The sequence below is a fragment of the Asparagus officinalis genome, chromosome 4, assembly GCF_001876935.1.
Source record: "Asparagus officinalis chromosome 4, Aspof.V1, whole genome shotgun sequence".
Taxonomy (NCBI): domain Eukaryota; kingdom Viridiplantae; phylum Streptophyta; class Magnoliopsida; order Asparagales; family Asparagaceae; genus Asparagus; species Asparagus officinalis.
Window position 1 is genome coordinate 122,670,780 of NC_033797.1, and position 20,236 is coordinate 122,691,015.

The 20,236-nt window shown below is 36.2% G+C and overlaps 1 protein-coding gene across 9 annotated transcripts in view; it reads right to left on the reverse strand.

Annotated features, from left to right (window-relative positions):
- The window catches only part of LOC109838067, a 40,687-nt gene continuing 21,034 nt past the window's right edge, over nt 584–20,236 (reverse strand). For 4 of the 9 annotated variants that reach the window (XM_020406527.1, XM_020406523.1, XM_020406522.1 and 1 more), the window contains one exon: nt 16,018–16,501. In XM_020406527.1, the coding sequence (XP_020262116.1) occupies nt 16,194–16,501 (308 nt within the window). In that variant the 3' untranslated portion in view covers nt 16,018–16,193. Of the gene's footprint in view, nt 860–2,115; nt 2,196–16,016; nt 16,502–20,236 lie in introns of those variants that run through there. The other 5 variants (XM_020406528.1, XM_020406526.1, XM_020406525.1 and 2 more) reach the window with 3 other exon arrangements.

Sequence of the window (20,236 nt, forward strand, 5' to 3'; positions counted from 1 at the left end):
GTTAAATTCTTAAAATGCAAAAAGCAAACCCTTTTTAGAATTTGCCAAATTCTATAAATCGGAGAGGATTTGCCAATTCCTATTAATGTGTGTTTACTCCAATTGCTATACTATTGAATTGTTCTTTTGTGAAAAGGTAATCTCACCAACATAAGCATATTCACCTCTCCTTATTTTTTTCAACTAAATCAAATGATATATTACAAATTCTAGAATTTGTATTCTACAATGTTGAGTTTGACCTAAACAAGAGATTACAAATTTTAGTATTTGCTTGCCTATGATTAAACTCTTGAAATGCATACCAGAAAACTTGAGATATCTTATGGATATTCTTGTTACATTTCCAGCGAGGTGCTACAAAATTGTGACTTGAAACAACATTAAAGTAAAACTCAACGCCTAAATAGAATTCAATGAACACTATGTCTAATCAAATTATATCATCGTCATCATACAGCGAAAAGAACAAGTATAAAATCATGACCACGAAATTGTCCTCCCAATATTATAAAGGCTTTGCAACTCAAACAGCCAATATGATTGATATCTCCTGAATGTGATCAACAGTCATTTCCAACAATTGTACCCAGAAAAGGTAAATACAGCATACCGCAAAAAACCTACAAGGTCTACAACCATTGCTCCCAAAAAGGTAATAAAGAAAAGATAACAGCATGCTGCAAAGAGAGGTAAACAGCATACTGTAAAGAAAAGTAAATACTATACAGGAAGGGGAATAGCTCGAGTCTTATTCAATTGCGACATCAAGAGGAACCACCATCTCACAATCATCAGCTGCAATTACTTCATAACCTGATGATTCCCATGGCTTATATGCTCCATTATGGGACAAATTCTACAAAAAAAAGTTTGCATCATCACGAATTAACCGTGAAGTAATCCTGATAAACCTCTCTAAACAAATATCAATGAATCAGAATTTTATTAAACCAACTAGAGATGTCCTCATGAAAAGAGAATCCATCTATTCATCATGCTTGCAGATACACACAATGTTCGAGGATATTTGTTTTGAGTTATTGAGCACATAGTTTATTGTTGCAGATAAACCCCCTGGGTGAATTTTTTGACTCTTTTATCCTGGGAGATCTATTTGTCAAAAAAGATTTATTTTTACAAGGGTAAAAGAGTCAAAAAAAATTACTCAAGGGATCCATATACAACAGTTACGGGTTTACGGGGGTCTCCCACAATTTGGCGATAATACAGGGGGGCCTATCCACAATTAGCCATATTTTTTAAGTATGTATCATGTACCTCTCATGTAATCTTCCCTATAACAGTGAATTGATTATTGGTGACTGGTGACTCGTGAACCAAAAAAGGAGAACATTTTTTAAAGCAGTCTCCTGCTTGCACCCACGAAAAGCAACGGCTCTTTCGAATCTCGCACTAGATAGCATCAAGTATACTGCTTGTACTATACACAACTCTTCCCAATCTTGCAGTAAAATGCACCTTAATATAATGTCCATGTTGGGAAAAAGAAACAGCATTAAATCTTGATGGTTATATCTATATTTGTCATCATGTTTGCAGTTTCTGCGAGTTTAGAATTGTATCTCTTTAAAATTCAACTATCCCCTATTTAATTAACTTGATTCATTCCGAAAGATAGCTTTGCCCATCTCCCAAAACAAATAATGTTATATGCTTAGGAAGTGTTTTCTTTGTTTTTCTTAATCTTTTCTAGGTACCAAAATTTTTGAGCACATCTTTCAGATTTGTTATTAATAAGTGTTCAGGGGGAACAAATCGATAATCATCCCAAAAAGAAATCTTACAAATAATAAACAAACAGGAATCATATGTATATAACAAGTTACAATAAATGAACTTATTTAATAACATCTTTTTTGTAACTTCATAACTAAGATGGCATTATTTTATCTGAACCTCACAAAACAAGCAGCAAGCTAAAGTGCAGATATTGAAACCAGTAGGAATTCGAAGAAAATGTGATTCACAGTTTAAATTGATACTTTTCTAAAGAGTTTGGCATCAGAATTTATAATTTGATGATCACTGCTCACAAATATAGCAATAAAATCATGACATCAAATAAAAGCAAACAAAAGATTTCATCAGTACCTTTAGCCAGAAGAAGAATCCACGCAAGAGGTGCAGCTTCTTATTGCAGTCATCAGCAGACGAGATCTGCTCTGCGAGTTCTGCAAATGATAGAGATTTAATCTTCACCGATCAAAGGTTAGGTGGAAAGTAGATATAGCAACTCAAAGTGCAAAATTGTGAACATAATTATAATGGAATGTTGTACAGCTTTCTCCAGAATCAATTATTCATACTGAAGTAAATGAAAATGTAATAACTTGGACCTCTAAAATAGACAAAAATGACAACTGCTCTTATTCTCATTTCTTCCCAACCAGAGGTGCATGGAAGTTTCATGAATTCGGTAAGTTATAGTAATTAGTATTTGTCTTTTTTCTAAGAACAGACCTCTTATTGGTTTGCTATACGTAACTATGCAACAAAAGAGGAAGTCTACAAATAAGTATTAAGATACGACTATGTACGCACAACCATATCGCGTCAATATTATGCATATGATTTTCCTTTTGTAGTTTATCTAATTATTCATTTTGAAACTACAACCATTACCTATTTACCTGCTCTAGGTTAGTAAAGGCCAAACGTGCACTCAGATATAGAAGTAGAGTACAAAGTCCAATACAAGTCATGCTTATTTCCCTTATGCACGTATGCAGGATTCACACCTTACACTTCCAAATCCCCTTCTACTCTTTCCTTAATCACCGTATTCGTGCCAATGTCCTCTTAATAGTATTTATCATATCAATGTTCTATTCAAGTATTTACTATGTAGCATAGACACATCTTGTTATGAAGAATCCATCATGAAGACATGTTATGTACCGGATATATGCTACATGCAAAAACCTCTCGTACGCTCTTTGGAGACATGTTATGTATTAGATATATGCTACATGCTACATGTTATGTACTGGATATATGCTACATGCTTTCTCAAACATATAATTATATCACCGTATGTGTGCATGTGTGAGTTTGTTGCTTCCGAGAACTAAACATTCTTCCACCTATAGAGGTACAAGATTGTCTATACCAATGAGTGAACACATTATTTATCTTGATCTGAAGGTCGTGAAATGTGTCCTGCAAAAAAACAGATGCAATTTGAAAGCTTCTGAGCCATCATTAAGATGGATTATTTTGTCCTACCCTAAACGGTTGCTCATTTTGCAATCATTCAATGAATGTTTTAGACAATATGTCATGCATCTTTCATGATGTAAATGCGGTGGATTACCCATATGGACCATCATTCAGTTTTTTAGATGGATAAAAGCATAAGTTCTTTTATTGGAAATCCACTCAGAGACACAAAAACATCAAAACGCACACACATCTAACTGCACAGGCTTCATCCTAAAATTTTGTGATTGGATACATCAATCTTTTTCTTCAATTAATTCCTTCTAAGAATCATCAATATTAGATTAACCGTAATCATGTCCTTTTCAATTGCCTCCATGCAAGTTCCCATAGGCCTACCTCTGCCCTCATTGCTCCATCAACAATGAACATTCCCTTAATGCACACTTATTGGTCATTCATGCAGACGACAAAATCAACAAAGTCGTTCTTCTCATGCATCCGTAATAGATGTACCTGTAACTTCCTATCCGCGTGCTTATTTCTTATTATATATTTGGGTATATTTTAATCTGTCCATCTTAATATTCCCATATCAATATGCTCGTTTTTCTGAAAATGTTTCTCAATTTTTTGACACTCCAATTCATAAACCATTATTAGTAATATTACCTGAATCATTGGTATTCCACAATCACATAAATCTAGAAGCAATTCTTTGCCTTAACCATCATGTTCTGATTCTACGAACCACATATTCCTCGTAATAGTTCTCAATCATACTATTATGAAGAAAGATGAAACCTAAATAGCTGGTCATTCTAAATCTCCAATTTGATGTGCTTGCTTTATTGAAATCACTATGAGATCCTGATTTAATAATTTCTTTTACCAGTCAGCAATCCTAATTTGATGGCCTCTGTTTAATATTAAAATTGCTTTTTTAATATAACTTAATCAATCTCATTCTGAATTTGGTTTCTCAATCACGGGAAGAGAGATATTATGCAATTTCCATAGTTGTCAAATAGAGATATTTTTGTGTACTTTTTCCTATATATATCATTGTGTGTTGTAGACTAAATAGGTATCTCAGTTTTGGATGTCCCTCTGGTTAAAGTATGAGAGATACTTAGAAACTTGCAAGCTAATTAAACCTACAAGGTCTTTCTAAATGGATCAAAACTCAAGTCAACTTATTGTAACATGTTCTGTATCATAAGACACAAATCTTATCTGACATGTACCAACGCGTAATGCAAGATACATTGACGAACAAATACATACATAATAGACATTTTCTTATGTAACCGAATTGGTGATTATAATTATTTCTAAAAGACATTGGGAAAACATGATTAAGTATTAAGAATCGGGTGATAATTGGATTTTATTATTAGGTAATAATTTGATATTATTAGATTTCTTAACTTTTATGTTTAAACTGATTTTAGCATCTAATTACCTTATATTGATTTCAATAGGAATTCCATTCCATAAGTTAGATGGTTACACCAAAATTATCCAATTTGATGGTATCTAGTTTTAATTTTTTTACTTGAATTAGTTTTTCAAGTACAAATGTATAATAGTTTTTAACTTCATTTAGTTTTTCAACATGATTTTGTAGTTGTCTTTACATATTTCTTTTGGTTGATAGATCTGCTACTTCCAAAAGTGAGATAAAAGACGATTATGTAGACTTGATGGTTGCTCAATATAGATATAGATAGTCATGAAGTTTTCAATATATATTAGATTTGATATATCTAGAGGAATTTCAAAAATATACAAAGATCAAAAAATAAAAATTACAGGGAGAAAAGAGAAAGGAGGCTCTAAACTAAAGCCTACTGATAGATATACAATTTCAAACACATATTCATAGTCTTACAAGGTATGCATCTATCCTTTTATCCATGTAATTAAGGAATATATTTTAGTGAAAAACAAATGTTGGGCTAGGTGGCATTGGCAGTTTATCATGAAGTTGGACCCGATCCGGACACCTGACACTTCCTTGGACACTCAATGGTTATATGCATACACTTACGCAAATGTGTCCTAAATTATATAATGGATGTTTTGAATTAAAACACTATCACGCACTTCTCGGACAAGTATCACACACTTCATATACACTTCTTATTTATATACATATTTGAGATATATATTTATTTACATTTATGAAGAGGAGATTTTTAAAAAAATACCTTTTTGCTAAATAATTAGCAAAACCAACCGTTTTGCTAATTATTTAGCAAAACCGGCCTCTTTTTTGCCAACTAAACAAAAATAGGTCGGTTTTGAAAAATTACCTCTTCGAAACATACGAGATTACTAGTCCCGTATGTTTAGTGGCAACCTAAGCCAGAAACCCAAGTGACTACTAGTCCCGTGTGTTTTTTGAGTAGTGCACAAAACGTACGTGACTAGTAGTCATGTACGTTAAGCAGAAACTTTATTTCTGCGTGCCCAGCAAATCCACAGGACTAGTAGTCTCATGGATTTATCGGGCTATATAAGGCTCAGTTGTGCCACAAACGTTAGGGCACAACAATCTCTCGTTCTCTCTTTCTCTCCCAGCCGAAACCCCCAAAGCTGATCTCTCTCTCCCAATCTCTCTCCCTCAATCTCTCTCTCATTCTATTGATTCTCTCCCAACTCACATCTTCCTCTCTCAAATTTCTCTCTTATCCTATCCAAACTCATTCTATCCAAACCCTAATTGAGATCTTCCTTAAAGATTACTCCAACATTGTTGAAATCAAACGTCGTTTAGTCTCTACGACGCCGACGAAATTCAAAACTTCATCAATGTATAAATTTCTTTTTTTCATAATTTTATGTCTAATGTTTAGTTAATATTGTAGTTTGGAAGTAATTGTATATTTAGAATAAATATTTTAATTATGATAATCAATATGAAAAAAATCTAATAGTAATTGTATATTTAGAATAAATATTTTAATTATGATAATCAATATGAAAAAAATCTAATTTGCATATGATGAATTTTAAATAAATATTTTAATTATGATAATCAATATGAAAAAAATCTAATTTGCATATGATGAATTTTAATTCTTCAGTTAAAATGGCGAATGGAATACCGGTTATTCCTTATTCAATGGAAAACTGAGTGTTAGAATGAATAATATGCCTTCATACAAAAAAGAATTTAGAAAAATATTCATGTTATCTAGAAATTACAATTTCGATAAAATGATGGAGCAACAGAGTTACTAGAATTGATCATGTAGAAAATACCATTAAGGTCTTCTGTAATTGTCCGATAAATAAAAAAAGAATAATTGCTGTAGAGATCACAAATGATCAAGAATTGAGTGACATGATACAACTTGCAGAAAAACAAATCTCAATCGAGTTGTTCATTGAAAATATTCCAATATCTGGGGTTGTCGAAGTTTCATATGCTCACAGAAAGTTCTCCCGCATGCTTGAAAATCAAATCTCATTCTCTCAAGGTGCCTTGCACTTAGAAAATGACTCGGGTGCAATGTCAAGTGACGTGTTCCACAACGCGTCGGGTCATGTTTCAGTTAATTTACCGGTTGGTTCTATTATAGAAAAGGATGAGGATGCATATGCAGATGATGATTATGAAGATGTTGAAGAGGAGGAACGTCTTAATAATATGCAGTGTGCAATTGGAGGAACCGATGATGACGCCCGTTGGATGGATGAATATTGTGTAAATAACGATTATGTAGAGTCTGAAGAACCGTTGCCAGAAGAGTTTCAAAATGATGAGCGGATAAATGCCTCACAATCTAAGTTTGTTGAGCTTGGTTCTAATTTCGATCGACCCAATGACTTCACTTTCAAAAAAGAAAATCTTTTCGAAAATAAGGAAACCTTAGTTTTTGCTATATGTGAATGGACAATCAAGAATCGGGTCAAATTCAAGCCGGTGAAAACCAATACAACTAGCTACTATGTAAAGTGCTACTTCGACGAGAAAGCTTAAGGAGAGTATACAAGTGCTCCAGACGAGAGAAACTCAAGTGTCTATGGAAGCTTAATGAAGCTGTTAAGAAAAAATCTAATGGGCAATTTATAATCTCTAGTTATTGCGGACTTCATACATATTGTAATCCGACTGTCAATGCTGATCATAAGGCAGCAACTTCCTCTTATATCTTGAAGCTAATTATGCCCAAAGTTAGGCGGGAACTTGATCTTACTCCAAGTCAAATAATTACAAGATTATATAATATGAGAAAAATAACTATATCCAAGTATAAAGCATATGATACACGAAGGAAGATGTTGACTAAAATCTTTAGATATTGGGAGAAATCTTACGAATTATTTCCACAATATATTGAAGCAATTAAGAGGAACTATCCGGGTACCGAATATGAAATAGTATCTAAAGCGATCGCGCCGGGAGTGGAGAGGTTCATGCCAGTATTTTGGGCATTTGGACCCGCTATCAAAGGGTTCTCTTTTTGTCGTCCGTTCTTGAGCATCAATGGCACACATTTATATGACAAGTACAAAGGAGTGTTCTTGGTTGCGACCGGCATAGATGTAAATGGTGGGCTATTTCCAATAGCTTTCACAGTTGTGGAGGTGGAGGATACATCGTGTTGGAAGTGTTTTTTTTAATGTATTTACAGATACATCCCAACTATTCAAAGTCCTAAACAGTGTTATCAATGCGGGAGGCGCAATGTGGGACGCAAAGCATCTTTACGTATACATGCGCAAGGTGCAACGTGATGCGCATGCCCGAGTGATGCGAGGCGCACACCGCACATAATTTTTCAATATATGTAATCAAGCGCGAAAGAACATGTTCCTAGAATTTATATGAAATATATCATGATAAATAATATCTTACTACAAAATTATAATATAATGCCTTAATTTCTAATGCTAACACCCAACATAATAGCAAAATTCATAAATTTTCAAATCAAATGTTAAATCAAGACTAATATCTAAGCAAATGATTAGTAATTATCCTCAATTGAAGGTTATTAAAAAGGCCTAATGGATTTATTTTGTTTTTTGGAATATGGAATATCAAGTATAAAGACTCGATTGAAATGTTAACAAAAAAAAACAATATGAGAATATGTGCTACATGCACCCTGCACAAAATAAGGATGTACACGATGCGCAAAAGGCGCTGCTGCATCAGATGTATGAGGCGCACACCTTTGAAAACACTGGTCCTAGAACGATTACTTTTATCTCTAACCGGATGAAAGGAATTCCACGAGCCTTGCACGAGGGGTGGAGTGCACCACATCATCACCGGTATTGCTTGCGGCATATAAGAGATAATTTAAAAAGAACGGAGAGGTCAATTTCCAAAATCTATTGTGGCAAGCCGGGTGTGCAGTTGACACACTGGTATATGAGCATTGTGGGGAGAAAATTAAATCCCTATCAGTTGAAGCACACAACTGGATTGAACAAAACTTGAAGCCGCAGTACGAAGATCGATGGGCATTATGTAGAGATGGTGGAGTGCGCTATTGTATGATGATAACTATTTACTTTGAAAGTTTCTATGGCGTACTCAAGGGTGCTCGTGTTATGCCAATTCAAACATTGGTTGCAAGAACATTTTATAGATTAAACGCATACTTTAATAAGAGACGTGGTGATGGTGCAAATTGGACGAGTAAGTATACTCTAAAAAATGAGAGTATTTTGCAGAAAAGGATTGTGGCCATAAGAACATGTAGAATTTAACTATTCAACGATAATGAATGAGAGGTTAAAGATTGTGAAGGTACTTACACCGTCCATCTCTATGACCAGGAGTGCAGTTATACTTGTATTATACCATAATTATAAAAACTATCATGTGAATATGTTTTAGCGGCTAGTTCCAATCAGGATGGTGATGCTAGATTGCCTTATGATCAGTATTACTCAGCTTGATATTCAACAAATCATATCGAAAAGCTTATAAGAAGAGTTTTTATCCTCTCGATGATAGTCGTTATTGGCCGGATTATAATGGACCATGTATATTACCATCTCAATACAAAAGACAAGCGGGACGACCTCGCTCTGTGCGTATTAGAGGTACTATGGATCAAGGTCGGGAAGGAGTAGCGTCGCGAATTAGATATAGACAATGTAAACAATTAGGTCATAATAGGTCTTGTTGTTCATCAAGAACAAGTGGATAGCAATTAGTTGGTAATATGTTTTCTATTTCTATCTCTATTTTTTATTATTATAGTCTTATTGATTTGGTAGAAACTAATAAGTTAACAATTATAAGTGCCAGTATATAAAGTTATAAACTATGCTTTTTTGGACCGGTTAGTGATGACGTCCTCTATGGTCGGTCACGCCACTGTTATATCATTTACATCGTTAATGATTAATAAATTTAAAATCACAAATTCATAGTCACATATTACTTACTCATTGTTATATTCTAATATTTTTTCCATTGCTGTGCAGAGAGGACCGGAGCTAGTTATGATTGATCATAGCCTTGGACATACGCGTTGGCCACTTGAAGATCCGCGTATTATTGCTCTAGTAGCCCAAACAGGTTTTCTCACATGCTCAAAATTATTGTGAATGAAGCTTGATTGGGCACTACTTAATGCATTGATGGATTGATGGAGGCTAGAGACTAACATTTTCTATCTACGTGTGACGTGTCAGTGAGGTGACTATTACTCTCCAGGATGTAGCAGTGATCCTTGGTCTCCGCATTGATGGTCCTTGTGTTACGGAGACTGATAGGCATGTTTGGCACCGAGTCTGTGATGATTTGTTAGGACTATCTCCGAAGTCCTTGCCTGGGGAATATATTAGATTAAAGTGACTAAAAGAAAATTTCGCAAACCCCTTGTCTGAAGATGCATCCCAAGTCATAATCCAGCAGCATACTCGTGCATATATTTTGCACATGATCGAGAAGCTTCTTTTTCCCGATTCAGGTAAACATAAAGTACATTTGACATAAGACAACTTGTTATTGTTATAATGCACTATCGTGAACATGTTTTTGCTAGATTTTCTCATTATTGTTATAAAATATGACTAAACGCATTTGCTATGTGATAGGTGGTTACTGCTTCTCCAGGACTTTGACAGGTGCGAGATATTATCATAGGGTAGTGTTGTTTTAGCATGCCTATATAGAGAAATATCGAAGGTTGCTTTTATACAAAATAAAGAGCTCAAGGGATGTTTGACATTGTTACAAGTTTAGAGATAGGAGAGATTGGTTTTGAAACTAAGATTATGCGAGACGCGAGATTTAGATGGACAGATTCCACTAGGCTGCAAGTAATAAATTCCGAATTTAATTAATAAAAAATTAATTTTGAAACTAGAACCTACCTTATATCATACATGAAGATGGAACGTCACTAAAACATACGATGAGGCCCCGACAAGACAGTTATATTTTTACAGAGGAGAGCTCGACCGGATATAAATTTATTAGATATCGAATTTGATTTGAAGTTATTTAAAGCTACCGATATATTTCAAAGAGTTATTAATATATGAAATATTTTGTAGTTCGAGTAGCAGTCATACATATTTTACCTACCTCGTCTACCACTAATTTGCATGGAGGGACACGGTATATGGAGAGCCAGCATTCCTCTCATTTGTTTTGAAATTGTGGAGATGCACATGCCGGATCGCGTGCTTAGATAGTTTGGTTTCGCACAGCACACTCTACAATATGTCAAAAAAATAGAGAGAAAGGCGTTTAAGAGTGGGCATCAGATTGACTAGAGGATTGTGCATCATCCGTACATTGCTAGATGGAATGATCGGCATAGGAGCATTGTCGAGCAGCTTTATCCTCGAATGGAGGAAGTCGATTATATTAGATGGTATTAGAGGATTACCAGACGGGGATAATCACTCAAACCACGCCTCCAGTCGACGAAATCGAGATACGCTCCTAAGTAACAAGCAAGATATGGACCAAGAGGTGTAGATGAGAGAAAATGGGTAAGTAAATTACGCAAATTAGAATAGTTTTTTTAATCTCTTGTTAGTTTTTGATTGCTTATATATATAATTATCTTTTTATGTAATTGTAGATAGACGCTATGGATGGGATTGAGGGGATTGTAAATGAGGGCATAATTATCGTCACAGGAGATTCAGTACATGTATCGGTATTGCATCGGATAGTGACGAAGGTTTGTAGAGCTCTTCATCAAACTCATAAGGATCGGCATGAAGGTTGCGAACAGATGGCGCATGAGAGGGTATATGCACGTCGACGAAGACGTGATAGATCTTGCACGCACGACAATGAAGATGATCCGTCATAGCAAGCTGGTCTGTTACAGCCCCACACACAACCGGAGAGCGAGCAAATACAAGCTCAAGTCGAAGGAGGCCATCGACGATCTGAGCGGGTACGAAGAGGGAGACAACGGAGAAGGGGCGAACTTTTATTCTATCACCAGATTAGCACGAAAGTGAAAGAATAAAACGAAATAACACACACAAATTTAACGTGGTTCGGCACAAAATTGCCTAAGTCCACGGGCTGCTGTAGATTATTCACTAATGGGAGAATTTATAAGTGTTTTTTACACACAACTCACAAGAAAAATATCTCTAGAATTTTTCCTCACAAAATCACTCTGATTTTACCTCTCTTCTCAAGAACACTCAGAAGGATTGAATAACTGATTGAGGATGTCTATTATGGAGAGAGCGAGGGGGTCTATAGCATGCGTATACCCCCTCCTTTTTTTCTTACTTCCCTTTTTGACTCTTGCTCCCTGCCATTTTTTCTTTCTTTCTTTTCTTTTTGACACTTGCTCCCTTACTTTTCGGTGGCTATCTTTGTTGACAAGAGCAGCCATCAATCTTGATAATCTCCCACTTGAAGGCTGATTTTAATCTGTCTTCATATTTTGATCTATGCAGTAACTCTTCCCCGGTCTTAATACTATTGCTGGCCAACTGAAACTGAACACAGCTTCAATTTGTCAATAGTCACCATCTTTGTTAGCATGTTTACCGAATTTTGAGCTCCACTGATCTTTTTAAGTTTTAAAATTTTATCTTTCAGAAGTGACCGGATAAAATGATACTGCACCTGTATGTGCTTCGTTCTGAAATGAAAAGACGGATTCTTCGCTAGATGAATAGCACTTTGACTATCGCAATATAAGACTTTGTCTTCTTATTTCTTGCCTAATTCATCCAAGAAACTTTGATCAAACCATTTCTTTGCTGGCTTATGTAACAGCTACATATTCTGCTTCAGCTGTGGAGAGAGTAACTATCTTCTGCATTTGAGAAACCCAACTCACCGCAGTACCTCCTAGAGTATAGATATACCTTGTAGTGCTCTTTCTGATATCAACATTTCCTGCTAAATCAACATCTACATAACCTGTTAGTATTGTATCTCTTCCTTTGAAACAAAGTGTTTTACCTGTGATGCCTTGTAGATATTTAAGGATCCATTTGACTGCTTCCCAATGTACCTTGCCCGGATTATTCATGTACTTGCTAACAGCTCCCACTGTTTGAGTAATATCTGATCTTGTGTAAACCATGACATACATCAGATTTTCAATTGTTAAGGCGTATGGGATTGTGCACGCTCTTCCTCTGTCTTCGGTGACTGCTCTTTGGAAAGTCTAAAATGAACACCTAAATGTGTACTCACTGGTTTAGCATCTTGCATATTGAACCTGGAGAATACTTTGTTGATGTACTCAGCCTGTGATAACATCAAAGTCCCAGACGTCGTTTCTCTCTTGATCCTCATTCTAAGAATCTGCTTTGCAGTGCAAAGATCTTTCATTGCGAACTGTTTTGATAATTTTTGCTTCAAATTTATAATCTCTTACAGATCTAAACCTGCAACGAACATGTCACCAACATATAATAATAGAATAATGAAGCTATTGTCAAACCTCTTGAGATAGATACAATGATCTGCTTAGCATCTAGTGAAACTGTTGCTGCCCATAAAGCTATCAAACTTCTTGTACCACTGGTTGGAAGCTTGTTTTAATCCATACAAGATCTTCTTCAAACGACATACTAAATTTTCCTTGCTTGCCTTTATGAAACCTTTTGGTTGCTTCATATAGATCTCCTCCTCCAAATCACCATGAAGGAAAGTTGTTTTTATATCTAACTGCTCAAGATGTAAATTCTCAACAACTATAATTTTTAACACCAGTCTGATTGTAGTCAATTTCATGACCGGAGAGAATTTTATTGTAGTCAATACCTTATTTTTGTTGAAAGCCTTTGACAACCAATCTTACCTTGTAGCTTGTTCCCATCATGCTCTTCTTTGATCTTGTAAATCTACTTGTTATAAAGAGCTTTCTTACCTTGTGGTAATTCAGCTAAGTCCCACGTCTAATTTGACATAAACGAGTCCATCTCATCTTGCATAGCAGACCCTCACTTGACTGAATCATCTACCTGCATTACTTCATCATAACATTATGGTTCACCACTGTCAGTCAGCAACAAGTAGTACAAAGAAGATGAATAACGCTATATTGGCTTAGGAATTCTGAATGAGCGTCTCACTTCTGACGTGCTTGATTCTTCTTAAACTACTTCAGGACTAATCTGAACATTTTTAGAAATCTCATCAAATTCAGCAAATTTCTTAATTTTAGCTTTTGTACTAGAGCTACTTGATTCTGTAATTGATTTGTCTTTGTACATCACATTCTCATTGAATATGACATCTCTGTTTCTGATGATCTTTCGATTTTCATAATCCCAAAACCGGTAACCAAACTCATCACCATCATAACCAACAAAAACACATTTGTTAGATTTAACATCAAGTTTATTTCTTTTAACAGAATCTATGTGTGTACATAAGAGATACAACCAAAAACTCTTAAATGCGAAAGGTTTACCTCTTTTCTACTCCAAGCTTCTTCCGGTATTCCACCGTCCAAAGGAACTGAGGGCCCACAGTTGATTAGGTAGGTTGCGATATTAATAGCTTCAGCCTATAGAAACTTAGGCAAGCCGACATGTATCCTCATGCTTCTGGCACGTTTATTCAAAGTTCTATTCATGCGTTCTGCTACGCCATTCTGTTACGGTATCATGGGAACTATTTTTTACATCTTGATCCCGTTGTTTGCGCAAAATTTTTTGAATCTACTATCTTTGTACTCTCCTCCATTATCTGACCTTAACCGCTTTATCTTCAAACCAGTTTCATTTTCCACCATGGCTTTTCATTTTCTGAAGGTATCAAAGACTTCTTATTTCTTGTAGAATCATCAATGAAGGTGACATAGTACAGTGAGCTTGCAAGAGATGGAACTGGAGATGGCCCCATATGTCAGTATGAACCAACTCTAACTTTTTTACCTCGGGTGTCTTGCTAATCTTTACAAAACTGCCTTTTTTCTATTTGTCAAAGATGCAATCCTCGCATAGGCCGACATCTACATTATTCAGATCTGACAGCTTCCCTTTTGAAAGAAGTGTTTTCATCCTTTTCTCGCTCATATGACCAAACCTTTAGTGCCATACGTTTGATTTTTCATCTGTTACTGCAATAATATTCTCTAAGTAAGAGGTTATGATGCGAAACAATGCGATGCAGGTATGAAGATCAGCGACGATAATGTTTCACCAAAACAGCGATCGATCTAGGCAGGAAGCTCGAGAATAAAGTGAAGTTCTAGATGGTTTTAAGCAAAAATTACGAATGTACTACGTTCAGACCTTTGTAAATTATTCAGATAATAAATGTAATGATTTGTTCTCTTAATAAAGTTCAACTCGTAATATATAGATTTGCAGGTATACTTGGCAACGGAAACACTCGCTCACTAAATCAAACAGAGTACAGCACAATCACAATTGATATTAATATTGATAGTAACATGCACGCAATAGTGGTTCCGAAAATACCGGGTCGAAAGAAAACTAAACATTCGCCAGGTTGAACTGGTTCGACGTGAGGGACCTCTGGAGGCGGCGTGACGGCGTCGAACTGGATGACGATGTAGCAGCAAATCTGAGCGACTACGGTGAACTGAACTGAACTGAGTGACGACGCGACGACGAAAGCGGGCGGTGGTGTCGAACTGGATGATGGCAAACTGATCGGTGACGATGGTGGACTGAGCGTCGACGACAACAAACTGAGCGTCGACGGAAGTGGCGACGTCGATTGGATGTAGTAGCCTGCAATGTTGGTGTTGGTTGCTCCAATCAAAGGAACACAAGGGAGAGTAGCGGTGGACAGGGAGTTGGTGGGCGGCGCTCGGCTAGGAGGACATCTGGAAGGGGAAAGGACATGACGACTGTTGGCAGGGAGGAGAAGTTCAAGGGAAAAGGGGGGGCGCTGTCGACGGTAAGGACATGGGTTCGTGGCTTGTGGAGGAAGGCGGGCGGCGGCGTTTGCTTGGGAGCGGTGGTTTTGTAGGAGGAGTGCGGTGCCGGTTGCTTTAGTGGAAGCGTGGCTTGTGGGCTTGAGAGTTGAGGATGAATCGGCGAGAAAGGAGATGGTGGGCTCGGTTTTTTGGAGAGGGAGTGGCGACTGGGAGGTAGCAGGAAGATAGGCGGGCCGTAGGTTTGGAAGCGCGGGCGCCCCAGAGAGGAGTGGAGGCCGCAGGTTGGAGTGAGGGATCGGGGAGGAGCTGGACCTGGTAGTTGCGGAGAAGGAGAGAGATGGGGCAGCGTTATTGATTGGAGCAGAAGAGGATATGGGTTTGGAGGCTGAGTCGTTTACGTGGAGAGGAGAAAGTGTGACGGCTGTGTATGAGGAGAGAGAAAAAAAAAAGAAACGTAGATAATTGGCTAGGATTTCACACCAATGGTTCACACCAAAATTTCAGTCAACACGAATTTTCAATTCAATCTTTAATAATGTTCTGATTACAATTTGCGCTTAAATAGAATAGAAAATACAAGATTTTAGGAGATTCCCCAAATCACTCAAAATCTTTCACAATCAATCAGTACTAAAACTGATTAGCTACCAAATCCAAACTAAAATTCGAAATTCAAAATTAACTATTACAATTGAAATAACTACTACTGAAATAACTACTAACTAAAAAATGAAAACCACAATGCTGAAACGCGACGTCTCCTGCGCTGATAAACACGACGAAAATCACGTGCACGTATCTGGATGTCCTCATCATTCTCTCCATATGGGAGAGAACTCGACCTTGTCGAGTGTAAATCAAGACGACTGCCACACTGCTTAAGAAGATCTGGATCCAGCCTCTGTAAGTCACCTCGATTGAGCCAAGTATCATCAGACTCAAGTCAACCTTTCCAACGCACCAAGTACCTGTGAATACCACCATCGCTAGGAGAAACAATGTTATCATCAATAATATTATCAATGACATGTGTTGTATATGGGGGTGATATTTAGGGAAGTGGAGGTAAAGGGGAGCTCTCAAAAATAAGCTCAGGGTAGGCTCATCAACCAGTGGGTTGTCAGGGTTAAAATGTGGGTTTTTGTACTCTACTAAATCCTCAATATTAAAAGTCGAACCAATATTAAAACCTTCAGGAAGGTTGAGAACATAAGCATTATCATTAATTTTCTTGAGAATTTTGAAAGACCTTGCACTTCGTACATGTAACTTTTTGACAGTTCCCGGAGGAAACCGTTCCGAACGTATCCGGACCATCACATAATCCCCAACACTAAATTCTTTGAACCTCTTTAGATTTGCACGCATTTTATAGTTGGCATTGTTGTCGTTAATCTTTTTGCTAATTTCTTTATACAAAGTCATGAATGCGATATGCAAATGCAGATGCTGATTTAGATACTCTATGATGTGCAGACACGGGGACAAGATATATAGGCTGTCTAGACTTGTAACCATACACGACTTCAGCTGGACTGACATCTATAGACCTATTTACAGAATTATTATAAGCAAATTCAGCAGTAGGCAGATGTTGATCCCAATCCTTAAGATTCTCACCAACTAACAATCTCAAAAGGTTACCTAAACTCCTGTTGACTATCTTAGTCTGACCATCGGTGTGGGGATGAAAAACCGTAAAGAATTAAAGTTTAGTTCCCATTTTGTACCAAAGAGTTTTCCAAAAATAACTGGTGAATTTAACGTCCCTATCAGACACAATTGTTTTCGATAATCCATGCAGTTTAACAATTTCGTTAAAGTACAGCTTGGCCACATGAGAATCGTCAAAAGTTTTGGAGCACGATATGAAGTGGGCTATTTTGGAGAATCGGTCCACAACAATAAAGACAGAATCGTGTTTTCTAATCGTCTTCGGAAGTCCTAACACGAAGTCCATACTGACGTCCTGCCATGGACAATTTGGGACAGGAAGAAGAGTGTACAGACTAGTATTTTGTTTGCATTGTTTAGATAGTTGATAGGTATGACATCGACCCACTAGCCTAACAACGTCACGTTTAATGCTTGGCCAATAGAAGCGACATTCAACTGTCTCGACAATCTTGTTATTCCTAAAATGTCCTGTAATGTCTCCAGCGTGTAGTTCCCAAATCAAAAATTCTCTTAGAGAGGTGTTCGGAATACACAACTTGTTAAAATGGAAAAGATATCCATCCTTCAGGAGAAAGCCATCTATCACATGGTTCACTCCATCATTCAGCAAAGTGTAAACTTCGCTGAAATCAGAGCACGACTCATATTGCTCTTTGACTTTCTCAAAGCCGATTACTTCCGCACTCATAATGGAAAGAAGGTGCATACGGCGACTGAGTGCGTTGGCGGCCTTATTCTCTACTCCTACTTTATGTTTAATCGTATAGTCTTGTAGGAATTCAACCCAACGACCATGTCTGGCACTCAGCTTCTTTTGGGAGTGGATATATCGAAGGGCCACGTGGTTAGAATATATAACGAATTCTTGCGATAGCAGGTAGTGACGCTAGTGTCGAAGAGATTGTATCACTGCATAGAATTCTTTATCATAGATGGAATAACGCTGCCTAGTGTCATTCAGCTTCTCACTAAAGTAAACAACAGATGTCCTTCTTGAGATAGGACTCCACCTATACCAATACCAGAGGCATCGCACGCAACTTCAAAGACCTTAGAAAAATCGGGTAGGCGCATAATAAGTATTTGCGACATCCTCTGTTTGATCTCCACGAATGCCTTGGTAGCAGCTTTTGACCACTCAAACTCGTCTTTCTTCAAGCAATTGGTGATAGGGGCCATGATGGTACTAAAACCCTTTATAAACCGACGATAAAAAGTAACCAAGTCCGTGTAAGTTTCGAACATCTCTAATGTTCTTAAGCTCGGGCTGTTCTTCGATAGCTCTGATTTTCTCAGGATCAGCGGATACTCCTTCAGAAGAGACCACAAATTTTAGAAAAATGTTTTGGTGTGTAAGAAAAATACATTTCTTAGGATTAGCATAGTGTTGCTCTTTTCTTAACACAGCACATACTTGACGCAGATGGTCTACGTGTTGCTCACGAGAGTTAGGGGGTTATTGGTTGGGACAAATTAGGGCCAAGTGAAAAAATTATTCCAATGGAATAATTTTACCCCATTGAGATATTTTGAGTGGAGTAAAGTGGGATAAAGTGAGATAATGGGATAATTTGAGCCTTTGATTTGACAATTTATTTGGGATAATTGATGACGTGGCACCTTATTAAAATATAATTTTATCTATTAATTACTTATAAATTAACTTATCCAATTGGTTTAGTCTATTATTTAGTAAATTATTATTTTACTTTATATTAAAATATAATATATTATACTATACTTACAAATTACTATTATTAATTATTATATTATATTATATTAGCATGTTATACTATATATAATAATTAATATAATATAATATCAATATATTTAATATAATATTTTTAATAATATAATATGTAATATAATACAATATTTTATTTGTTAATATATTATATTATTTCAAACTATAGTATTATATTATATTATATCATAATATTTTACTAATATTAGTAATTATTATATTATATTATAATAGTATGTCATATATATAATAACTATAATAATATTTTATAAATTAATTATATAAAAATATATTATATAATAATATATGTTATTAAAATATTATATACATGTTATTAAAATAATAATATATGTTATTAAATTATGTCATTAAAATATTAATATATGTTATATTTTATATATCATGTCATATATTTATAATATAATTGTATGTATTAGTTAAGTAATACAAAAATATTTTAAAATTATCCCAATTACCTTCAAAGTGGAACAACATTGTTCCAATATGGAGGATTGGGTAAATTTTTACTATTGGGATAAAATTTTTATATATGAATAGGGTAATTTTATCCCAAGTGGTGTAATTGTCTCACTAGTGTTCTAAAAAACCAATAACACAAAAAATGTATTATCCTTGTTCCATTGTCCCAATGAATAACACTATGAAATAGAATCCCCAAAATTATCATATTATCCCCCAAAATATCCCAACCAATAACCCTCTTTACTGTAAATAAGTAAATCAAAGCGTACCACTAAGAACCAGTGAAGGTACGGAGTACTTGAGTCATCACTCTCATAAAAGTACTCGGAACATTAGTCAAACCAAAGGGCATGACCATCCATTCGTACAATCCGTCTTTCGTCTTGAAAATGATCTTCCATTCGTCACCGGGACGGATGCGAATCTGGTGGTAACCACTCTTAAGATCAATCTTAGAAAATATAGTGGCTCCAGACATTAGATCAAGCATGTCATCCAACCGGGGAATGGCGAAACGATACTTTACCGTGATCTTGTTAATTGCACGGTTGTCCAAACGCATACGTCATGTTCCATCTTTCTTGGTGTTAGTAATGCGGGGACCGCACAAGGACTCATGCTTTCTTTCACAAAACCTTTCTTCAATAGCTCATCAACTTGCCTCTTCAGCTCTGCATGTTCATTGGGGTTCATCCAATAGTGAGGCAAATTAGGAAGGGTTGCTCCCTGGACTAAATCAATTGCGTATTGGATATCACGCATCGGGGGTAGTTGGTCCGGGAGGTCCTCAGGGAAGACGTCAGAGAATTCTTCCAAC